The sequence below is a fragment of the Arabidopsis thaliana genome, chromosome 5, assembly GCF_000001735.4.
Source record: "Arabidopsis thaliana chromosome 5, partial sequence".
NCBI lineage: Eukaryota > Viridiplantae > Streptophyta > Magnoliopsida > Brassicales > Brassicaceae > Arabidopsis > Arabidopsis thaliana.
In genome coordinates this window covers 24,507,859-24,522,820 of record NC_003076.8, presented here as the reverse complement: position 1 = coordinate 24,522,820, position 14,962 = coordinate 24,507,859, and the positions used below count along the sequence as shown (strand labels likewise).

Below are 14,962 nucleotides of genomic sequence, written 5' to 3'. Positions count from 1 at the left end.
CAAAGAAAATTTGAATTCGTACCTGAGCGGCGCTTATAATTTTAATTTCCATAATGGTTTTAAGTTTTGCCTTTCTTGTTTTTTAATTGTTGACCTCTCAAAATAAACAAAAGTCCCCCTTCTCTCTTTCTCTCTCTCTCTTCAAAATTTGAATTCTCAAAAATCGCATTTCCTGAGAATTTTCTTCTCGAAAATTACCCTAGCTCCTCCGTTTCTGGATTGGATCTACATTTTCGTGGTGTTGATTTGAGGTTTCGTTTCTGGATTAGATCCGTAACCAGAGGTTTTCTGGGTTTCTGCTCGGCGGTTATGGAGAGCACAGAGTGCGTTAGGGTTGCCGTCAACATCCGTCCGTTAATTACACCGGAGCTTTTGAACGGATGCACAGATTGCATCACCGTGGCTCCCAAAGAGCCACAGGTAATTCAATTGGAAGGGTTTTTCGTTTTTTCTGCGTTTATTTCTTCTGAGAGTTTTTCAGTTTTGATAAGATTCGTGGGATTATATATTGGTTAAATTCGGGAAATCAAATTTATGCGCGAATGAGAAATAACGTTTATTCTTCATCAGTTAATAGTTTTGCTGTAAGATTCGAATTTTGAAACATTTGGGATTTGTTTTCACATAGAACTGATTCGGTTCAATTCGGGAAATCAATTGATGCGTGAATGTTTTTTTTTTTTTGCTGAAAATATGTTTAAAGATTCGAACTTTGATAAAACTCATTTTGTTGGAATTTCTTATGAACTGAAACAGGTACATATTGGTTCGCATACATTTACTTATGATTTCGTCTACGGAAATGGTGGCTATCCGTGTTCGGAGATTTACAATCACTGTGTTGCTCCACTTGTGGATGCATTGTTTAAAGGATACAATGCCACTGTTCTAGCTTATGGCCAGGTTTGTTTTTAAATTCTCTAAACTCTGCAGTTCCCTTTAGCTACGTGTTTTTTTTTTTGGTTTGATCCATCAAATTCATTGTTTGTTTGTTGTAATTGAAGACTGGTTCAGGTAAAACCTATACCATGGGTACTAATTATAGTGGAGATTGCACAAATGGTGGCGTTATACCAAACGTTATGGAGGATATATTTAGAAGAGTGGAGACAACCAAAGATTCATCTGAACTATTGATACGAGTGTCTTTTATTGAGGTAGAAACAGCTTCTGTGTTTGTTATTTGAGATTTGATTTGTATATTTCACTTGCTGATTTTTACCTTTAAATGCAGATTTTTAAGGAAGAAGTTTTTGATTTGCTGGACTCAAATTCTTCGGCCCTCCTTAAAAATGACAGTGGCGTTCAAGCAAAGCACACTGCTCTCTCACGAGCTCCAATTCAAATCAGGGAAACTGCCAGTGGAGGAATAACATTGGCTGGAGTTACTGAGGCTGAAGTCAAGACGAAAGAGGAGATGGGCTCGTTTCTAGCACGAGGCTCTTTGTCTCGAGCTACAGGCAGCACAAACATGAATAGCCAGTCAAGGTGAATTTGTAATTTGAAATGCACTGTTTTCATTCCGTTTTCTTTATAACTACTTCAATACTTGAAAGAGCTAATGTGGCTGATCCACTAGTAGAGTTATGAGTACTTTTGCATCAAGATAAAATTTCATTATTAGATCATATTCTATGACCAATATTAAGAAATTATAGTTCTTACAAGTATACTAATGTAATGTTTGTTTCTTGCTTTTTTAGTCGGTCCCATGCAATCTTCACAATCACTCTGGAACAAAAGAAGATTGCCGGTGGTTCTTGCACAACAACTGAAGATGGAGGTGAAGATATATTATGTGCAAAGCTTCATTTGGTTGACCTAGCGGGGTCAGAACGTGCAAAACGAACAGGAGCTGATGGGATGCGTTTAAAAGAAGGTTATCTATCTCATGTTTATCTTTATGATGTATAAAGTTGTATAAATATTCTTTCTGGTTTCTTAAAAGAGACTATGACTAAACTATAAGGTTTATTTCATCAATATTTACACAGGTATTCACATCAACAAAGGTCTATTAGCTCTTGGAAATGTTATAAGTGCACTTGGAGATGAGAAAAAGAGAAAGGAAGGAGGTCACGTTCCTTACCGTGACAGCAAGTTAACTCGTTTGCTACAGGTATCAAGGTTCCCTATGTGTTTGTTTATACACGTAAATACATTTTCAATTGAACTACATGCCCTTGTAAATATATGGTTATGAAAAAGAAAAACTAATGGTAATTATCTGTTGTTTAGGATTCTCTTGGTGGCAATAGCAAAACTGTGATGATTGGTATGGTTTCTCAAACATTTCATTTATGATCCAAGTATTAGACAGAACTGTTTTCACCCATCTATTGGATCACATAATTTATGATCTCTGAATGTTGCAGCTTGTGTAAGTCCCGCTGATACAAATGCTGAGGAAACTTTAAATACGCTCAAATACGCAAATCGTGCTCGCAATATTCAAAACAAAGCAGTGGTACTTATATGTTAGTTCTTGCTTTTAATTATGAATTCTCAACTATAGATATCATTTGTGGCCTAACATTCTTGTCATTTCTTCTAATACTTAGATCAATCGAGACCCAGCAACCGCACAAATGCAAAGAATGCGGAGCCAAATTGAGCAACTGCAAACAGAACTCTTGTTCTATAGGGGTGATAGTGGTGCTTTTGATGAGCTCCAGGTATTCAATCTGATCTGAGACAAATAGTGACAGTTTTTCTAGTAACATTTTCTTATACTTAAACTACTATAAAACCTGTTAGATTCTCAAGCATAAGATATCACTACTTGAGGCAAGCAATCGTGAGCTACACAATGAACTTCAAGAACGGAGAGTCGCGTCTGAGCATTTCTCAAAGCGTGCTTATGATGCTCAGGTTTTTCTTCTACTCATTCTTTTTTGATGGATCAAACTTTTATGGCATCTAGCACTTTACACTTATTTTCCATCTATTTTAGGTTGAAAAGGACAAACTTATAATGATAATTGAATCTGTTCGTAATGGTAAATCCTTGGATGAGATTGAATCCTGCCAAAATGAGGTGAGATTTCCTTTATGATTCCTTAGTTGAAGTTTATGAGCGAGTGTATTTTTTCGCTGAAATGTCTAATTTTCCAGGATGTTGGTTTGGTGAACAAGTATGTCTCGAAAATTCAAGAGCTAGAAGGAGAACTGTTGCATATCAAAAACTTGAAGAAAACCAGTAACCACCAATATTCGGATGATTCCTATGACGTTGGGCCTCGTTCGAACAATGTCTTGTTTCCCTCATCCAATGAGTCGTCAGATTGTGAAGACAAAGTGATGGATGTCACTGGTTGGTACCTTAACTGTTGTTTTAGCATTTGTTTTTGCTTGCCTTGCAGAAAGAAGCTGGAACACTTAAATATTTAGATGCTAACAAAACACAACTTGTTTGTCTACTACTTGCAGATTGTTAGGCTGAATTTTTTTTCCCTGATTTAATATATGAGAGAATTTTCTCAATAAGAACTCTGTTTGAGTAGCTTAACCTTGTATGCAGATGAACTTGAATTTCAAGAAAAAGAGATTGAACATTGCTCACTTCAAGAAAAGTTGGATATGGAGCTAAAGGAATTGGATAAGAGACTTGAAGAAAAGGAGGTACTATTCTCAAGTTTAGAGTGCTCTTCTTTATAGTCTTTCATCTATTTCCTTAAGATAGTATGTCTATAACTTCAATTTTTCATGAAGGCTGAAATGAAGCGCTTTTCAAGTGGTGGTACATCTGTTCTCAAACAACACTATGAGAAAAAAGTTTATGACCTAGAACAGGAAAAAAGAGCACTACAGGTCAGTATTCTGTTGTTTATACTGTATTTGAGTGGAACTATGGGCCTATATTTGACTAAATCAAATTGCATGCAGAGAGAAATCGAAGGTTTGAGACATAATCTTGCTAGCATACCATCTGGACCAGGAGATGGTGCCCAGAAACTGAAGGAAGAATATGTTCAGAAACTGAACACGCTTGAAACACAGGTAACTCCCGTTTTATTTCTTAGTTATACTCGTCTTTCACATATCATTTTCCTAATTTATTGTATTTTGTTTCTTTTTAGGTTTCTGTTCTGAAGAAGAAACAAGATGCACAGGCTCAGCTTATGAGACAAAAGCAGAAAAGTGACGATGCCGCAATAAAATTGCAGGATGAAATACACAGAATTAAGTCTCAGAAGGTGTTTTATTTTTTTTGCAGTAATCTCTATTAGAGACTCTCTACATATATGTCTTACCTATGCTAATCTGATTTTATCTACTTTTCAGGTGCAATTACAGCAAAAGATTAAGCAGGAGTCAGAGCAGTTTAGGGCTTGGAAGGCTTCAAGAGAGAAGGAAGTTATGCAGGTATATTTGACTTTTCAGTTTGTAGCCAATTAAGATTCTTCTTAAGCTTACTTGAATTTATTGATTGATTATTATGCTATCTCTTGCTCCACTTCTGAACTACTTAGACAAGTGTCATTTTCTGTCATTAGTCACCTGTAGTATATAACCAGTATTTGTATATACATTTGACTTGAAGGTCTCAAACTTCAAACTAATTCTTAAGACATTTGGATTTAGTTTTCAGAAATCTATCTCGTATTGAACCATTCATTACATCGTATTTTAAATTTGACCAGCTCAAAAAAGAGGGAAGGAGAAATGAGTATGAGATGCACAAACTCATGGCTCTGAATCAAAAACAGAAGCTGGTGAGCACATTTTTATAAACTTTCAGCCCATTGGTAACGATCATTTCTATTATCATGGCTTCTCAAAGTTTGTTTTATTAGGTTTTGCAAAGAAAGACAGAAGAGGCATCTCAGGTGACAAAAAGACTCAAAGAGCTTTTAGATAATCGAAAGGCTTCTTCACGCGAGACATTGAGTGAGGATATTTCGTATAACATTATTTAGTATGACCACCTTTGTTTATATGTCTACTAACTGTGTATCCTATTATATATGCAGGTGGTGCTAATGGCCCTGGAACTCAGGTAACACCCACCAAACTCTATGAAACCAATGTTTTGTTTTCCAAGTTATTGACTAGGTTTAGTGAGTTTGGTGATTCTTCTGGTTAGTTTGTAAATGCAACTTTTTAATAATTTCAAATGTACTCCATTTGCAGGCATTGATGCAAGCAATTGAGCATGAGATTGAAGTCACTGTTCGGGTTCACGAAGTGCGTTCTGAATATGAGAGGCAAACGGAAGAGTATGTCTTTCATCAGTATTTGTTTCATAACTTATTAAGGCCTGACAAGAAGTAATTCTTAAAAAAATGATTTCTTACTAACCTGTCTCAAATAACACTGACTATAATTCAGGAGGGCAAGAATGGCTAAGGAAGTTGCAAGGCTAAGAGAAGAAAACGAGCTTCTCAAGAATGCCAAGATAAGGTGCGTAATCAGGACTGACAAAGATTTTGCATAAACCAAGACCATTCATAATGAAATATATCGTAAACAATTAGTGTCTTCTCTGACAAAAGCAGCGTTCATGGTGACACCATGTCTCCTGGTGCAAGAAACTCAAGGATTTTTGCTCTGGAGAATATGCTTGCGACCTCTTCCAGCACTCTTGTCTCCATGGCATCACAGTTATCTGAAGCAGAAGAACGTGAGCGTGTGTTTGGTGGAAGAGGGAGGTGGAACCAAGTTAGAACATTAGGTGACGCCAAGAGTATCATGAACTATCTATTCAACTTGGCGTCAACTGCGAGGTAAAATCTCAATTAGTGACTGGAGATTTTTGGTAATATGTTGCTTCTTGAAGGATCATCTTCAAAATATGATGCAAAACTCATCCTACATTCTTCTTTCTGTCCATTGTTTAAATTTGAAGGTGTCTAGCCCGAGATAAAGAGGCAGACTGCAGAGAAAAAGATGTCCTAATAAGAGACCTCAAAGAAAAAATAGTAAAGTTTAGCAGTTATGTAAGATACATGGAGATCCAGAAAGCAGACCTCGTGCATCAAGTGAAAGCACAGGTTAGTAGAAAACATCTTCTACTCTTTTTGTATAAGACAGTAAATGTCTGAAATTTAGCATATAAAACCATTGGCATTCCATATTACAGACCTCTGCAATGAAGAAATTGTCAGCAGATGAGAACCTAAAGAACGAGCATAGTATGAAAAAGCAGGAAACCCGAAACTCGACTATAGTTCTTGAGGACATGGATACCTCTGATTCTGAAGCGTCAGACCATGAACGGGAAGATCCAGATCTTGATGATGAATGGAAACCTGAACATGAATCAGAGCGTGAGTCCGAGCAGGAATCGGTTATAAAGCTAAATAGGAAACGAAACTTCAAAGTGGGAAGACGGCGCTCGAGTGTGGTCATGAGGCGTTCATATGAAGAGAATTCGGAAACTCCTTCAGATGATGCAGTGAAATCTGACGTGTGTTGTTGCACTTGCAGCAAGAGCTCCTCTTGCAAGACAATGAAGTGTCAGTGTCGAGCTACAAAGGGATCTTGTGGTCCGTCATGTGGATGTTCTTCCGTGAAATGCTCCAACAGAAACGCAGACGGAAAGGAGAACAATTCCATCTCGGAATCAGAGGCCTTGGAAAACGGGGAGAACTCGCAAGAATCTGATGAAAAGGACAAAGGCCAACAACAACAAGTTCTTGCTTCACGTGGAGCTATGCTGCTACAGAACGCTCTTGCTGACAAGCCAGAGGAGGAGACAAACGATGATGGAGGAACACGAAGAAGAAGAAAACCTCTATCAGACATAGGAAACACAACGGTAAAAAACTCTCTAAAGTTTCCACTGTTTTGGTCATTTCAACATATCTGTGTTCATGTAGCTAGGAAACAACAGCTTTCTGATTTAATGAAATTTTGGTTTCAGGGTAAATCGAATGTGCCAAGGCCAAGCCAAAGAAAGAAATGGAAGAAGACTGTGCTTCAGCTTGTTCCTGTAGGTCCACCAGCACTACCACCCACACACACAAACACACACCTGATTCCAGAAGCTAATTCAGTGACTGTGGACTCGGACACAGCGAGAATGCCAGAAAACAGTGACTCAGGAGAGTCTAATAGCATCAAACTGAAGCTACCGAGGGCAATGAGGTCAGCGTCTTCAAATGGCAGCAACTTGCTGAGAGAAAGAAACGCTGATCAAAACGGAAGTGAGTCGGGAGGCAATAGTGGTTTTGTGCAGAGCAATTCGGGTAGGGCAAGTGGAAGTAGAACTTCAGATGAAAAGGAGAACCACACTCGTCGGGTCTAAAGAGGAGACGTCGCTTGAGGTGCAAGAAAGATGGGTTTGAAATCTTTTCAAGGGTTTGTCTTTTTGTTTATGGTGTGATTTTAGAACATAACAAACGTAAATTTAGGGTTGTGAATTCAGGTTCCTGTTGTGAATTTTCTCAGACAGATACAGTTGTTAAAGTTTGAAGTTTGATTAAGATTTGACTGATTTAAGTATGGTATTTCTTGTGGTAAAGTGAAAAGGGTGTCTTTAAGATTATTGTTGATAGTGTCGGCAAAATAAAGTTATACTCTGTATACGTAATAATCAGCCAGGATACACGTAATCACAGGAATTTAATAATTTGGAATGGTAGTCTTAATTAACGTCTTCACATATTGATAATGATTGCTTACTAACCATGTATATTTTTATACATTGAGGGACTAATTTAGAAATATAATTTCACTTTTGATTGAGTTATTAGTCCAATAACTTTCACAGTTTTACTATAATATAATATTGAAAGTATGGTTAATTGACAATAGGGTATTTCCACTGATAATCAGTCACCAGTAATAATAATTTGTTGGGACTAGAATCAATCACTTGAGTTTTAAATTGATATATGCCTAGATGGTTGTTAGGACCAATATTCCTAAACAATACCAAATTTTAATATAGAAATGTAAAATAATTCGCCGACACATTATTTCGTTATTGACATTGAATATTTCAATGATATCAACTCTGTTTATTTACATCTATTTAGTATAATTTCTTGAGCAACAAAAAAAGTAGTTTTAAAGTTATTTTCCCTAGATTTTTCTATTGTAAAAGCCTATATATCACAACAAAAAATAACCATTTTCTCTTTTGGCAAGTTTAAAATTTTTATAATGAATATACCATTTTTAAAAAAAAATTATCCAAACTAAATTAACCATTTTCTCTTTTGGCAACAAAAATTAACCATTTAAAAAAAAAAAAAAAAAAAAAGTTTAAAATTTTTATAACAACAGAAAGTAATATTATCCAAACTATGAATAATTAAAAAATCTGTCCACATACGATCATATATTTCTCTCCACCGACAGCCGAAAACACTGTCAATGGCCCACGTTCCTCTAAAAGCTGTCGTCTTCGGTAATATTTTCCGGTAATAAACTAACTTCCGATCACAATTACACAAAAGCCCCTTTCTCGTTTATAATCATAGGCTATGATTCATAGCAAACTTACAGAGTTGGTTATTAAGAAGTCAAAAATACAGATTCCTTAAAATATTTTTTTTCTGTTCATATATTTTTTATCGAGAAACAATTACTTAAACATAAGAAGCAAGACAAGAATTAATGTTCTTATTAACATGATGCTAATATAATCGGAAAACAAAATCAAATCATGATAGAAGGGTAAAATGGTCAAATCATCGTTCCCGGCTCAAATTTTACTAAAACAGCCACTAGCCAGCCAGATCCCAAAAATGTCTCATTGCTTCTCTCGTTCTAAAAAAAATCTTGCTGCTATCTCTCTATAAGTCCACTCCTCCTTCAAGCAAAGCACCTTCCTCTTCTTTTTGCTCCTCTGAGATTGGTTTAAGATTAAACCAGACCCATCTAAGGGATCTGGAACAAGCTTCGTCTCTGGTTCCACTCTGATCATCAGAGTATTAAAAATGGAGTCTTTCTTCTCCAGATCCACCTCCATCGTCTCCAAATTGAGTTTCTTGGCCTTATGGATCGTCTTCTTGATTTCTTCATCTTCTTTTACTTCGACAGGTTACTTTCTTATTCCCATTATCACCAATTATTCTGCTTCTTGGTTCTGTTTCTTTGTCTCAGAGCTTTTTCAACTTCCAATCTTGCTCCTTGATCGGTATTTCACTTTTCAGAGTTAAGATCGTGAAATTGTTCATTTTTCTTAAATTTAGACTATGTTTTTGCATCTGAGTATCTTCAATTGTAACTGATTTGTTTGTTGAAATTGATAAAGAGAGGTGATAATATGAATCGTGTATTGTGTGGTGTTGGCAGTTCATGATCCATTTTAAAAAAAAACTCTTTTGTAGATCTTTCCTCAATTAGTGAGATGATAATTGCTTGCTCACTGTTCAAGTCTTTTTTATAGAGTTCAGATCCTAAAATCAATACGTCAATTTCCATATTAGTGCTTCATATGTAGATCAGTGGATTTTGCTTATATAAGGAAACACCAAAGTTTCAAGTTTTCTGATCTAAAATTAGTAACTTTCTGATATTTTCTATAAGTAGAAAACTTGATGCACACTTGTGAGTTATAAGCAGTTAACACTTTGGTCTATTTTCTACAAACCAAATAATTAGTAGTTTTAAGATTGAAGCAATCACAATGTCGGTGTGGATCAGGATAAACAAAGTTCTGACTTTTGGTAAATCCTTTTGCAGAAGCATATGATGCGCTTGATCCAGAAGGCAACATTACAATGAAATGGGATGTTATGAGCTGGACTCCTGATGGCTATGTTGTAAGTTCAAGAACCTGAAGTAGAAAATATTAGGCCTTGTTTACCGGTTTTTGATTCATCTAAACTGTTTGTTTGTTCGATCTAGGCCGTGGTTACGATGTTCAACTTCCAGAAATACAGACACATTCAATCTCCAGGATGGACATTAGGTTGGAAATGGGCAAAGAAGGAAGTTATATGGAGTATGGTTGGAGCACAAACAACTGAACAAGGTAACTAATTGTTTCAGGTTCCATTACTTTATGTTTTAATTGCGAATTATCTGGATATGAATTATAGACAAAATGGTTTTACAGGTGATTGTTCAAAGTACAAAGGAAACATACCACATTGTTGTAAGAAGGATCCAACAGTTGTAGACTTGCTTCCAGGGACTCCTTATAATCAGCAGATTGCTAATTGCTGCAAGGGTGGTGTTATGAACTCATGGGTTCAAGACCCTGCCACTGCGGCTAGCTCCTTCCAGATTAGTGTTGGTGCTGCTGGAACCACAAACAAAACCGTTAGGGTCCCAAGAAACTTCACTCTCATGGGACCTGGTCCAGGTTACACTTGTGGTCCAGCAAAGATTGTCAGACCAACAAAATTTGTCACGACTGACACACGCAGAACCACTCAAGCTATGAGTAAGAACCCATGACTGCAATTCGACATTTTTTAAACCATAATGTTAGTTAACATTGTTTCTCATCTAACAGACCGGTTAAATGTTTCTCTTTGAATTACTGCAGTGACATGGAACATTACGTGCACATACTCGCAGTTCCTTGCTCAAAGAACTCCAACTTGCTGTGTTTCTTTATCTTCTTTCTACAATGAAACCATTGTTGGATGTCCAACTTGTGCTTGCGGATGTCAAAACAACAGAACAGAATCCGGTGCCTGCCTCGAGTAAGTAGTTCAAATCAATATTCAGTTTCCTCCTCTTGTTCTCTGTTCAGTTTTCAATCATAAAGTCCCACACTTTTTATGTATTTGCAGCCCGGACACACCACACTTAGCCTCGGTTGTGTCACCACCAACAAAGAAAGGAACGGTTTTACCACCATTAGTGCAATGCACGAGACACATGTGCCCGATCAGAGTGCATTGGCATGTAAAGCAGAACTACAAAGAGTATTGGCGTGTGAAGATCACAATCACAAACTTCAACTATCGCTTGAACTACACACAATGGAACCTTGTTGCTCAACATCCAAATCTCGACAACATCACTCAAATCTTCAGCTTCAACTACAAATCTCTTACTCCTTACGCTGGACTAAGTAAGTACACACACACACACACACACAAAGCCCCTCTCTTCTCTTTATGCCAGCTTATCTCAAAGATTTAACATTTTGGTTTTGCAGACGATACGGCGATGTTATGGGGAGTGAAGTTCTACAACGATTTCTTATCAGAAGCAGGTCCTCTTGGGAATGTTCAATCAGAGATTTTGTTCCGTAAAGACCAATCAACCTTCACATTCGAGAAAGGTTGGGCTTTTCCACGAAGGATTTACTTTAATGGAGACAATTGCGTCATGCCTCCTCCAGACTCTTACCCTTTTCTTCCCAACGGTGGTTCCCGGTCACAATTCTCATTCGTCGCCGCCGTGCTCCTCCCTCTTCTTGTCTTTTTCTTCTTCTCTGCCTAATCTCGGATTTACGGTTTTGCCACTGGTTTGCTTAGGGTTACGGCGGAGTGGTATAAACGTTTATTTATGATTCTTTTGTGTCCCACAAAAATTATAATCTTTTGATACTTTTTAAAAATATAAATAGTTTTCAACTTCCTTGTTTTTAAAAGAAATTTATATCCTTGTGTTCTGTTGGTCCGTCGTTGTAGAATATCGGGAAAAAAAAAAAAAGATGTTAGATACTGTAAACTTTGTTTTCCGAACGTTATATACTTTACTTTTTCTGTTACTGACTTACTGTGATCTAAATGTTTAATAATGAAAAAAAGTTCAAAAAAAAAAAAACGAATATGTAGTGAATTTGAAAAAACAAACCCTCGAGAGTGTAATTTCGTCATTTTTTAGAACGCATTTGGGGAAAATCTCAATCTTATACTTATGAAAAGAAAAAAGAATAGGCCTGATTTTTTTGGGAACATCTTATAAAACACACTTAATGGACTTCAATTCAACTAGGCCCAGTTTCCTCCTTCAAAGAGCCAACAGACAACAAGAAATAATGATTTTGTATTTTTGTCACTACATTTAATTTAGCTAGAAATATTCTTCTTCTTTCTGTTAAACTGTTATTTGAAATACAACTAGTTCGTTCAACTTTAAAAAAAAAAAAAAAAAAAAAATAGGTGTGCCTTTCAAAATATAATTATTGGATTGGGAATATATATATTGGGTATCAGTATCATGAAAGAAAATAAAAATAGAAAGAGATAATGGACTCGTAAAATGGAACATTGATTAGTTGTGTGGCAGAGAATCTCACCCAAAATGAGACAAAGTGAGAAGTTGCTTTAGAAAAGTTTGTGTGCGTTGTCGATTCCATATTTGCATATAAACCCTAAAATTACCAACCCTCCATAAAAGTAAACAAAGCAAGAAATAACAATACTATGTAATGTTAGTATTATTGAAATTCCTTCTTTGCAGTATCATGTTTATAATCCATATAAAAATAAATAATATTAAAATAGTCATGTGAGTTCTATAGTCTATAGGATGCCTATTTTAACGAAGCGGAAGAAATGGGATTCGTTTTTTTATTTCCGAAAGAGGAAGATCACAAGTGGCAATGCCCAAACCCTAAAATGTCAATGATATTCTTTCTTATATATTTTCGTTATCAAAACCCACCTAACAGAAATTTAAAATAAAAATCCATGTGCTTTGGTTTTTATATATTTATTATTTAGTCACCAAAGTTTTTTTTTGGTTTTAATGTTAAAGAAAAAAACAATTATTAATAGTTTCTTAAATACAAAGATTTAAGGAAAAAAGGTTACAAACGCATTACATCAATAATTAATTAATACTCCGTTAAATTAACATATATAATGTTATAAACTTTAGAATAATGTTAAAACTTTGATTTAAGAATAATTTTGCATTTCAGTCCAATTTCCATCCGTGGTATTCCAAAATAATTTTTGGGACGGGCCTTTTAACAAAAAAAATAAAAAAAAATTTTGGGACGAATTCTTCAGTTAGAAATATCTATTCGATACACTCACTAGGCACTATGATCAACATTTTTTTTGGGCATCTGCTCTAGTTAACAATTTAAAATAAGTATCAAGCTTATTCGATTATTTTAAAAAGTTTGTACCCTGACTTAGGAGTTAGGACAATTAACCTAATTCTTTGTTTGTTGCTTTGTTGCTTTCCTATCAAAAGTTCACAGGGATATCTCCTTTGGTTTTAAAAGTAATTTTGTCGTTTTCCTATCAAATGATGTCTCACACTGTTGATTTATTTCGTAATTACCCCTGTCGAATGGTTTAAAACTCGGCTGGGTTCTCAATCACGTGTCAAGTTTCGATTCCTCCAAAATTAACTTCGGAAAAGGGAAATTGTCCTTTTCGCAAAATTAGAAAATAATGGTTATCTTGGCTACGACTTTAGTTATTACTTTTTACCTGGTAGAGGAGTTTTTTTTTTTTTACTTTTCAATAACTTATTAGGTAGCCTATTCTATCATAGTAGTCAGGGGGTAACACTATATTTGGTTAATTAGCACAGATTCTTTTGAGGGATGCTGAGTTTTTTTTCTGAGAAGAGATTATCCTAGGACAAGAGAGAGGGAGATTATAGTCCTAAGACACATAATTTCCTTAGTTTTATATTCTTAAAAATAAAGTATATTTATTTGAAATAAAGAAAAATTAATTGAAAGAATAATATATAAAGACATGTGACTGGATCAATAATATTATTCACATTCTCTCTTAAGATATTTTAGTAGCCATTAAAGATGTTTTGGTATTTTTGTTTGGGTAAATCATTACCTCACAAACTTCAAACTTGCGTATTTAAGAAATACTGTAAAATAAAATAGAACGTGGTAGTCATGATGAAGGCCCTTATGGTGAAATAAAAACTTCTATTTATAATTTTCATGCCAAAAAATTATTTTTCACTTTGCACCATATCATATATATGCGTACCAAATATCATGTACGAGTGTGGTCACACACAGAAAAAATAGACAAGGCGTGATGTTAAAATGGTCCTAAGTTGACATATGTAAGTAAATTAAAAGCTTTTAACGATTGATATCTAAATATTCAAATTTCACAAAAGGATGATTCGCTATAAATATTAATAATGGAAAATATGAGGTTTATGTCCACTATATATTGGTATATAAGTTTGACAAGACAACGTGCGATATAATACATGCGGTCTTGAGATGTGGACTTAACATAAGGTATGAGCAGAAAAAAAGATCCAAAGTTTTGATCTAAGAGGGCAAACATTTATCGTACTAAGGAGAGAACCAAATTTATGTTAATAACGATTCAGAGAAATTAAATACGTTTAGGTACTATCCATCCATTTAGATGTTTAGGGCTCATCAACACACAAATGTGGTCCATTTCTTTTTGTTCATGTGGTCCAATTTTGGTATATACTATATAGTCTATAGTACCTTTACATACATTTTAGTCGGACGAGTGTTTGTCTATGCTAAAAAATTGCTAACCGAACACCCTCATATATATATGCTCGTAGAATTATATATTCTCTTTTTAAAATTTTTTTATATAATATATTTCTTCCCCTTCACTTATAAGTTGTACCCTACCAAGAATAGCTTACTATAGAAAATTTCTACCTTAAATCCCAAATTTCCAACACAAGCTTCGAATTAATATCTATTCTGAGTTATTAAAGTATAGTCCAATTAATTATAAAATTTTATTTTTTTACATCATCTGTATTTGTTTAGCAGAAAGTACATTCCTAAGACATATATATTGTGTCAGTCTAGACTAAGTTAGTTCAGCCTAATGAAAAAATCAGGCCACAGTCACGCAGTTCTGATAGAAACAGTAACCGTAACAGTAGTTGGGAGAACTGGCACCGGAACCAAATTTGGAGTAACCCATCGAACTTGTCGATCAGAATTTGAGCTGTTGGAGAGAAGAAATTCCGATGAAATGTCAGGAGCTACCAATCTTCCAAACCATTGACAACTCGACATAAGGAATCACTAAAATTTATGTGTTTATGATCAATTAAGGTACGAACATAATTAAGAGCAACATAAACAAATTTACGTCGGAAGGTA

At 35.2% G+C, this 14,962-nt stretch overlaps 2 protein-coding genes across 5 annotated transcripts; both read left to right on the top strand.

Annotated features, from left to right (window-relative positions):
- Window positions 1–77: 77 nt before the first annotated feature.
- Window positions 78–7,540, top strand: AT5G60930 (P-loop containing nucleoside triphosphate hydrolases superfamily protein; the record flags this gene model as incomplete). 3 transcript variants are annotated; one of them, NM_125486.3, is made up of 28 exons in its annotated part: window positions 113–420; window positions 757–903; window positions 1,005–1,157; window positions 1,235–1,488; window positions 1,704–1,879; window positions 1,995–2,119; window positions 2,239–2,275; window positions 2,376–2,467; window positions 2,562–2,675; window positions 2,758–2,871; window positions 2,954–3,037; window positions 3,115–3,313; window positions 3,521–3,621; window positions 3,712–3,810; window positions 3,886–3,999; window positions 4,080–4,196; window positions 4,285–4,365; window positions 4,644–4,715; window positions 4,797–4,890; window positions 4,974–4,999; window positions 5,134–5,219; window positions 5,332–5,403; window positions 5,499–5,726; window positions 5,849–5,993; window positions 6,083–6,760; window positions 6,866–7,089; window positions 7,181–7,268; window positions 7,370–7,423. In NM_125486.3, the coding sequence occupies exons 1-28, from the start codon at window positions 310–312 to the stop codon at window positions 7,421–7,423; spliced, it is 3,885 nt and encodes a 1,294-aa protein (NP_200901.2). In that variant the 5' UTR covers window positions 113–309. The 3 variants fall into 3 exon arrangements, with proteins under 3 accessions (NP_001332386.1, NP_001332385.1, NP_200901.2); NM_001345437.1 differs by having other exon boundaries at window positions 78–420; window positions 6,866–7,540; NM_001345436.1 differs by having other exon boundaries at window positions 78–420; window positions 6,083–7,540.
- Window positions 7,541–8,482: 942 nt separating this feature from the next.
- On the top strand, window positions 8,483–11,669 carry COB (COBRA-like extracellular glycosyl-phosphatidyl inositol-anchored protein family). 2 transcript variants are annotated; one of them, NM_125485.4, is made up of 7 exons: window positions 8,483–8,991; window positions 9,637–9,716; window positions 9,802–9,928; window positions 10,013–10,342; window positions 10,448–10,607; window positions 10,698–10,981; window positions 11,069–11,669. In NM_125485.4, exons 1-7 carry the CDS (start codon window positions 8,889–8,891, stop codon window positions 11,353–11,355), a joined length of 1,371 nt encoding a protein of 456 aa, NP_568930.1. In that variant the 5' UTR covers window positions 8,483–8,888; the 3' UTR covers window positions 11,356–11,669. The 2 variants fall into 2 exon arrangements, with proteins under 2 accessions (NP_568930.1, NP_001330939.1); NM_001345435.1 differs by having other exon boundaries at window positions 8,685–9,209.
- Window positions 11,670–14,962: the final 3,293 nt, after the last annotated feature.

What these genes read in the sequence shown, in the direction of transcription:
- COB (NM_125485.4), top strand. Translation starts at nt 8,889, where the DNA reads ATGGAGTCTTTCTTCTCCAGATCCACCTCCATCGTCTCCAAATTGAGT. An exon ending in GGACTCCTGATGGCTATGTT is followed by an intron (nt 9,717 to 9,801) that starts GTAAGTTCAAGA and finishes TGTTCGATCTAG; the next exon opens with GCCGTGGTTACGATGTTCAA. An exon ending in CAGAACCACTCAAGCTATGA is followed by an intron (nt 10,343 to 10,447) that starts GTAAGAACCCAT and finishes GAATTACTGCAG; the next exon opens with TGACATGGAACATTACGTGC.